At 16.4% G+C, this 9,278-nt stretch overlaps 1 protein-coding gene across 6 annotated transcripts; it reads right to left on the bottom strand.

Moving 5' to 3' along the window:
• Positions 1–3,153: 3,153 nt before the first annotated feature.
• Positions 3,154–9,195, bottom strand: LOC100868757 (uncharacterized). 6 transcript variants are annotated; one of them, XM_086916625.1, is made up of 11 exons: positions 9,040–9,195; positions 7,162–7,254; positions 6,734–6,953; positions 6,345–6,644; positions 6,224–6,286; positions 5,974–6,170; positions 5,709–5,864; positions 4,971–5,259; positions 4,759–4,887; positions 4,418–4,661; positions 3,154–4,050 (listed from the first exon to the last, which is right to left on the bottom strand). In XM_086916625.1, exons 2-11 carry the CDS (start codon positions 7,221–7,223, stop codon positions 4,034–4,036), a joined length of 1,677 nt encoding a protein of 558 aa, XP_086772751.1. In that variant the 5' UTR covers positions 7,224–7,254; positions 9,040–9,195; the 3' UTR covers positions 3,154–4,033. The 6 variants fall into 6 exon arrangements, with proteins under 6 accessions (XP_086772751.1, XP_086772752.1, XP_086772754.1 ...); XM_086916626.1 differs by lacking the exon at positions 9,040–9,195 and adding an exon at positions 7,438–7,531; XM_086916628.1 differs by lacking the exon at positions 7,162–7,254 and having other exon boundaries at positions 9,040–9,176.
• Positions 9,196–9,278: the final 83 nt, after the last annotated feature.

The raw sequence follows: 9,278 nt of genomic DNA, 5'->3' as shown, positions 1-9,278 counted from the left end.
ATAAATTTTTACTAAATTGTAATTTTTTTGCTCGTAAAAAAGTTATGGAACAAGTTCATATATTTAAACTATAAATTCATTTATAATTCCGTTAATGTGCTCAATAAGACAAATTCTTAAATATGTAAAATTTATAAATATAATGAAAAATGGTTATAATATCCAAATTTATAGAAATTAATATTATATTCGCTAATTGATATTCATAGCAATTTACTGGTAATTAAGCCATTTCATAAATTAGATGATTGAAAATTCTTATATTTGCAAAATAATAGTATATAACAATAATATATTATATTTTAAAAATTAATCAATTGATATAATTAATCTTTTCTTAATATTAAAAGAAAATATAATCTTTTTTTTTTTTTTGATAAAATAATGATTGTTTCATTATTGAACAATAATGATTTATTAAAATTAAAATATTTATTTTCTTTAATTAACATTAAAAATTTTCATATTATATGAATCATATCTATTTTGATTATCTCATAATCATTATTATTCTAACAAACTTAAAAATTTGATAAATTTGTAAATTCAATCATAAAAAAATTTAAATCATATATTTATCATATGATTGTCATATATATAAAAAAGTTTAAGTCATATATTTATTATATGCTCTGTAAAAAAAAATAAATATCTTGTACAAGTAATTGAAATTAAGCTTTTACTAAGTAAATTAATAGCAATTTATAATATAATTGTTTTTTATTTATGTGTACAATATATTAAATTTCTTTTCTGTTTTCTAGAAGAAGTTATCTTATATTATTATAAAAAAAGAATGTTAAAAACATGATGTAATATAATTATGTGTACAATTTGCAAATTTGTTCTAAGGTTTTTTAGTATTTTCCTATCTGTATAGAAAAAATTAAACTTATTAATCAATTTTAATAATATCTATATTTTGTTTCATATGCATTATAATATTAAATATTAAATAACAAATCACATATATAATAGGTTATTTAATGAAAATGTTAACAAATATTGTTCAAATGTAAGTTCATGCAAATATTTCATATATTTTCATTTTTTAAACATGACTTTATGATTTATTTATCCAATAATAAAAAATTTTAATTTTTAATGTTGTAATATTATAACATTATAACTAATATTAAAATTTGAATTTAATATTTGAAAAAATAAATTGTATTTCAATATTTAAAAAATAAGACATTTTTATGTCTTGATTATGAGATCAATAATATTTAATCTGATTACAACTTTCTAAATATCTAAGTTATTTCATAATTAAAATTTTCTAAATATATGAAATATTAGTTTTTATTTAGCTGGATATAGTGGACCTTTAATAATAAATTATAGAAAACTAATATATTAGGATTATACATACTATACAATATATACTAAATACAATTATACATTAAATTTAACATTATTAAATGTATATATAAAGTTATTTAAGTGAAAGGAATAGAGTGAGAACTATATTATGAATGAATGTAATGAAGTTTAAATGCAAATATGATAATTGTATATTATCCATAAAATGTAGAAATAGAGTTGTTTACATAAAATAAATACAATGACTTCTTATGCAGCTTAAAAAAAATTTCATTATAATATATGAAAAAAAGATATAACTTTACAAAATTAAATTTACTATATTTCATTTTTATACCAAGTTGTTTACTCAAATAATTAAAAAAAGAAAAGTATCAATTTGTATAACATTAAATTTAAAGTGTAAGTTAAATTTAAATAGTAAGTTTCAATATATTATATCAATAATATCTTTAAATTGTATTTGATATAAAACATGAAAATTATAATTAAAATTTTATTACAAAATCTGATTATGAAAAAGATAAAAAACAATGACACAAAATTTTGTTATAAAAACAATATATTGTGTTAATTTATCTATTATACAATCATAAATAAAAAATAACAAATTAAATCATTGCATAATTATTGCACAAAACAATCATTATTAATGAATTGTACATATAATTGATTATTATCAATCATATGCATTATGATTAAAAAATAATGAAATATAGGATAGTTATAATATAGTTTGAATTATGTACAATTATAAGTATATATATTATAATATGATAATAATAATTTTATGCTATATGATATATTTCAAGTGTAGTTTAGTATTATTTTAAATTTGTTTTATGACAATGTACATGCTCTTTAAGTAATATTGTTTTTATGAAATAATTAATTTCTCTATATCTCTTTATATTCAATCATCTGTATTCAAAGACTCATATTTAAAATATAAATTTTAAAATTGTGTTTGTAATACAATTTGTTATTAGTATAACAAAAAAATAATTAAGTGTAGATATTTAGTTGCATGTTATGTATAATAGAATTATAATACTTTATAAAAAATTTAAATTTTGAAAAAATAAGTTTGTAATATTGATTAGTTAATATATTAAAATCAATTATTATATTTATTTCTTTTATATTTATATTTACTTCATTTCATATTTATATTTATATTGTTCTTTATTGCATTTTTTTTAAATAGATTATTTTATTATGAATAAAATTATGAATTTTTATTATTTTTATTTATTATAATTAAGAAAAAATACAATTAAACTATATAAATTATAGACTCTTATTATATATTATATTTATTATATATTATATATTTTTAATTAAAAATTTATTTTATTTTATAAAATTTTAATAATAATATTTGGATTTAGAAAATTAAATATATTAAATTGCATTTCATAATGTATTTACAGTAAATTAAATTATTAATTATCAAAAAATCATTAAATGTCATCTTATTTTATTAATAAAAAATTAATAAAAAATTTATTTTTTTTGAACTATCATAAATATTATTAGAATTATATTAAAATAATTTTAACATTCATATTATTTTTTATTAATTTAATTTATAAATAATATTTTTCTATTTTCTATGTTACAAATACATTTCAAATATAGAATTTTTTAATGTTAAAATTAGAAAATTGCATTAAATTATAATTTTTTTATATTTTTGTATAATTGGTAAAATATTTCACATTCATATATTTCAACTTTATTTTAAATTAAATTTTTAGAATATATTTAGGTCATATTATATTATATCAAATATCAATTCAAGGATCATAATAATACTATATTATATTTAATAAAATGAAAAAAATATATCCGTTTTATTAACAAACAAACTTGAAAAGCTATAAAAAATAATATACTTATATAATATTATAATGATTATAAAGTTACATTTTTATAAAGTTTTTATGAATAACACATAATTACTATTCAATCTGTATGAAAATATATATTAATATTTGTTCTTTATAATAATATAATATATTTACAATGTAATTATTCTTTTACATATTTTTATTTTTTATTACATTGGTTATTGTAAAATACTAGTATAAAAATATATTAATCCAAACTTTTTACATTTTAAAGATTCTACTACATATATATTGTATAAATCTTAATTAAAGTTTCCTTGTATAAACATATAAATTAAAAATGATTACAATATATAATATATAAAATATATATGTATATAATTAATTAAATGTTATAAAAAAATAAAATATAATTCTGGACCAATATATATATTAAAAATAGTTTGAGTTATACATATCATGATATTTAAAAATTATAATGTAAGTAAATCAAAATGTAAGTAAACTTTAACATTAAAGATTATATGTTTTTATATTTTAAAATTCTACATGTTCATTATCATTAAACAGAAATAAAAATAATACATTTTAAAAAAATTTATCGAATTATAAGTAATATTTAATGATAATATCATTTGTTTTTATATTTTTAAATTCTACATGTTCAATATTTAATCAATATTAAACAAAAATAAAAATAATGCATTTTAAAAAAACTTATATAATATATGATGATGATACATATTATTACCATTGAATGTTAATATATTAATGATATAGAAAACGAGTCTTGAACATAACTTCATATGTGCCATTAATGATGAAAATATCCTTGATATAAAAGTGATATTGTTTTATTTTATTTTCACAACTAAAACAAATATTTGTTATTAAATAAATAATATTATATTTTCAAAAGAAAATATTTTTAAATCAAAAGAAGATTCAATAAAAATTAAATTAAAAAAAAAGTTTGTAAATTATATAAACAAAATATATATAATAATAATTAACATTTTTACAAAATATAAAAATATAATATTTTATAAATATTATAAAAAAATGTATAAAATATTGTAAAATAAATTATATACATTAAATCGATCTTAAAAATATTTTATATTACATTTATGAAATTAAAATAGATTTTCAAAATTCTATTGAGAAATTTTAAAAATATAAAGGTTAATTAATTTGTGGATTAAAAATATGTTTGAGGATTTTTGGTAAAGTCTTACCATCTGGTTTATTATCATCAGATTCATTAAATTCTTTATAATTTTCAGGTATTGGATGTGGTCCTGGATGTCTCAAATCATTTGTTTTATCTTGAACTTCTTTGAATGATGCTTTAATATTATCTAATGCATTACCTAATCCTGTTTTGATTTGATTAAATTCTTGTGTCACCAATGAGAGTCTTCCTAATAGATAATTTAAATTTTCGTCAACTTCAGTCATACGTTTTGTTATTTCACTTACCTATAAAAATACATATATAAATATTATAATATATAATATATAAATATTCAATATATTAAGCATTTTATTTTATTTATCATTTAATTTTAATTTTTACTTTAGTTTCCATTCCACCCATAGTAGAAGTTGTACCATTAACATATTCTTCATTTTGTTTATGCAATTTATCTAATGCTTTTGCACTTTCTGTCATCTGTTGATACATGACATTTATTTGTCGCCACACCTTTTATAAAAAAAGAAAATGAAAAAAACTTAATACGATGTTTAAAAATAATTTTCTAGAAAAATATATAGTATAATCACTACCTGATTCATTTCTTGTTCCATTTTAGTAGTTAAATTTGCTAAAGCTCCATTTTGATTGTCCATAATATCATTTGATATGCCATCAAATCTTTGATTCAGAGTATTATTAATATTTGTACTTTGTGCTTTTACTAAATCTCCTACTTCTAAAAGAATTTGATGTACACCATATTCAACTCTTTTTTTAGTGTCTAAGACATGATCAGCCATTGATACTATTACAGATTGTCCTTTTTCAAGATCATTTAATTCTTGATTTACATGTTCAGCATTATTTGCCAAATCCATTCTAAAATCTCGGAAATACTCAATAAGATTTTTTTATTATTAAATTTTCGTAAAAATTTAATAATTTTAATAATCGAAAAAAGAATTAATTAATAATTTATTTATAATATTCCCAAAATATGTTTTTATTAGTTATTTAATGTATTTTATTCTATAATTTTTTTATTTTACTATATAAATCTTTATGATTATTCTCAACTCAATGATTAATATATAGAGAAATTTAAAATTAAGAAAATATTAAAAAATTATTATTAATTAATATATTGTAAAGATATTTAAAATTTTATGTAAAATTTTTAATTAATGAACACATAAAAAGAATAAATAGAATAAATAAAATAATAATAAAAAAAGTTACATATATTGTAGGAATATCATAAATTAATTGCATTTCTAAAATAATTAAATTGAAATATATTTTAGAAATATATTACTGTACAAAAATACCTAAGTACTCCTATAGTATCTTTAGTTTCATTTTTAGTTTCTATTAATTTATTTTCAATATCATCAACTCCTTTAGTAACAATATCTTTTAAAGTATGCTTTGTTTCTTGTAAAAGTATTTGAGTTTTATTATGTAAAGTTTGAATTTCAATAGTCCTAAATAACACAATATTCATAATTTTTAATTTTAAATAAAAATTTTTAATATTTAAATAATTTTTTTTAATGATAATACATTATTGACAAAAATATAAATAATACATACTGTGGCAATTCTTTAATTTGTTCAGAAGTATCATCTAAAAGTTTCTTTATAGAAGGTAGTATTTTTGTATAATTATCAATATTTGAAATAGTATCAAATTGAGAATCTTGTAATTTCTTTTTTATGTTTTGTGATTGCTCTTTAACTTTTTCCAATGAAACTTCAAGACCACTGAGCCTTGAATTAATATCTTGAATCTAAAAAGTATTTAATATTAATGAATTTCTTAGTATTTTAGTGTGTTATTTACCTCTGTCAATAATACTTGTGTTGTTCCTGATTTATCATTTAATCTTGAGTTGATATCTTGGATCTAAAAATTATCTAATTTTAATAAGTTTCTTAAATTGATATTTAAATATGTTATTTACCTCTGTCAATAATGCTTGTGTTGTTCCTGATTGAACATTCATAGTCTCTTTTAATTTTATTGCTTCAGATTTTAAAAGTGATTCTGTTTTTGAAATTCTATTTATTAATATTAATTCTGTATCATTTAACTTTGAAATAATACGAGAGAGATTGTCAAATGAAGGTAATGTAGTATCTGATCGACTATTTATTTCTGATACTTTATTTTCAATATCTGTAAGCCAACCTTCTAAACGATTTTCTAAATCTTCTAGACTATCAACAGTTTTTTGCATTTGTATTCTTTCTCGTTCATCTCTCTATAAAACAAGCATAAGTTTTTTTTTATTAAAATTTGATATGTTTCTCTTTATATTTATTTAAAGTTTTGATTTAATTAATTAAATACCTGAGAGATTAATTGTTCTATTCCCATAACTTTTTCATCAAGTTTAGTTAATTGTAGTTTTAATGAATCTATAGTTGACATACGTTTTGTCAAAATTGGAATTATTTTTTTTAATTGTTCTCCTAATTGACGTTCTCGTGCTTCATGTCTTTCTAATTTTTCTGTATTATCTCGCATCATATGTACTAAACTTAACATTGCATCTTTAATATCTTCATGTCTAAATTATATAAAAAAAATATATATTATTATATATATATATATTATTATGTTATTTATATATTAATGACAAAAAAGTAAAAAAAAAAATAGAAGAATACATGCAAATTTAACAAAATGATTATTATTTAATTTTTCATTTTTATATAATAATTTTGAATTACTTTAATGAATTACTTATAATGATTACTTATAATGAAAAAACTTACGTAATTTCTCTAGCATTGTTAAAATCAAAACAAAGTAAAAATAATATTAATATATACTTCATTTTGAACTATTGAATATATAAAAAAAATTATCTGAAACAAACAAAAATTAATTTCTATAATATTAAATGTCTTTTTTATATTATTTATTATATAGTAAATTATTTTATTGTTTTAAATAAATTTATTTTTATTTTGGCTTTTTTATTCTTTTATTTTGGAAATAATTTTATGAAAACTATGTCATTTCTATATTGAAATTACTGAAACAATTACTTAGATACTATATGTTTAAAATGAGTGAAACACTTCCTTTGATCAATTAATTGAATGTGCTGTTATTGAGATAAGCTCTTAAGAGGTCATTACTGATGACTCTTTGATGGATAAGTAAACTATCTTTGTTAATAAATTATCATAATAATTAAAGCTTTCATAGTTAATGATTAAAATCCTTGCATTTGAATAATAATAAATAAAAATAATTTCAATTAATATATAATTTAACTATATAAATTAAATTATATGTATTTAAATAAGTATGTATATATGTGAGCACATGTGCATATGACATTGTATGAAGAAAGAAAAAAGGAATTCAAAATATTTGTATTCTTTTTTTTTTTATTTTATATCTTTATTATATAATATTAAAACTAAATAACAATACATTTTAATTTCATATTATTAGTTTTTAGATAAAAATACATTTTTATTAATGGATAATATAAAGAAAATTTATTTTAGTTATTTATAGATCTACAGATGCATATCAAATCTATTTAATGATGCCATATGATCTATTTAAAACTATTTATTCTTGATTCAACAAAATTCGGTTTTATTAATAAATTTATAAATAAATATATATATATTAAAATATTTTTAATATATGAATATATAAATATAATATAATCTATGTATCGAAATGTTCTTTTATCATAATAATTTATCTATCATAACAGAAAAAGAAAGGGAAAGAGAGAGAGAGAGAGAAAGAGACAGTATAGTAATTAAAAATATATTCGTATTGTTGTAATAATTCTATACGCAACAATAAAATATATAATTTTACTTTTTATAATATTTTAAGTGCCTTTTTATTATTTGTTAAATTAATTTATATTATTGAAATTTCAAAACAATGTAAATAATCATATCAAAAATGCGTTTAGTAATATGAATTTATTTACATCATATGATTTTATTTGTACATTGTTAAATATTAAATATCGATATATATGAATTTTTTTCTAATAAAAAAAATGAATAAAATTGATCTTATTTATCATATCTTTTTTTATAAATTTCATTCTTTTTAAAATAACACTTACAATTTTACATTAAGTGTTTTATAATGTAATTTATTTTATATAATATTATATTATATTAATATTATAATATCAATGATATATTATTATCATAATAATTACTATAATGACCACCATTTTAAAGTACAGATTCAATTATTTAAAATGAAAATAATTAATTATTCTCTTAAAATAATCTTTTATATATATATATATTATATTTATTATTTTATTTTAGAAATAAAAATAATTATTTAGAATAAAATATGTTTTTGTAATTTAAAATAATTATTAACATTAAGAAAAAATTAAACTTTTAAAATAAATTAATTAAAATAACAATGTTTAAAAACAATATTTCTAAAAAAAATTTTTTAGAAAATTTATTATAAATATATTTATAAATATATTTTATAAAAATAATTTGTATTAAACAAATAATAAAATAATTAATAAAATTAAATATATAATAAAAAATTTATACTATTAAAAAATAAAAAATAAATATTATCAATAAAGATAAATACGATACATTAAATTTTAAAAATATAACATCAATTTTACTTACACAAATAATATTTGTGTTTTAAATCCTTTGTCACAATTGAAGAATAAAGAACGCACTGTTTTCTCATTCAATCAGCGAAGAAATGATTGTGGTATCATTAGGTAAGTCTACATTTGGATTTTTAAAAAACTAAACTTAAGGTATATGCTATTCTCTAGCGACACATAGCGGTTATTTTTAGTACTGAATAAAATACAATATTTAACACAATGTTAAATATTAAATTTTAATGTAATTAT

This window comes from Apis florea, unplaced genomic scaffold (assembly GCF_048593485.1).
Source record: "Apis florea isolate Af1SG1 unplaced genomic scaffold, ASM4859348v1 contig_3802_pilon, whole genome shotgun sequence".
Lineage (NCBI taxonomy): Eukaryota > Metazoa > Arthropoda > Insecta > Hymenoptera > Apidae > Apis > Apis florea.
This window is presented reverse-complemented; position numbering and strand designations above follow the sequence as displayed.

Bases quoted from the DNA above. Each gene is read 5' to 3' on its own strand.
- LOC100868757 (XM_031915794.2), bottom strand. From the start codon at position 7,223: ATGAAGTATATATTAATATTATTTTTACTTTGTTTTGATTTTAACAAT. The intron at 4,888-4,970 runs GTAGTGATTATA...TTTTTATAAAAG, and splicing joins TGGAACAAGAAATGAATCAG to GTGTGGCGACAAATAAATGT. The intron at 4,662-4,758 runs GTAAAAATTAAA...GTATTTTTATAG, and splicing joins TGGGTGGAATGGAAACTAAA to GTAAGTGAAATAACAAAACG.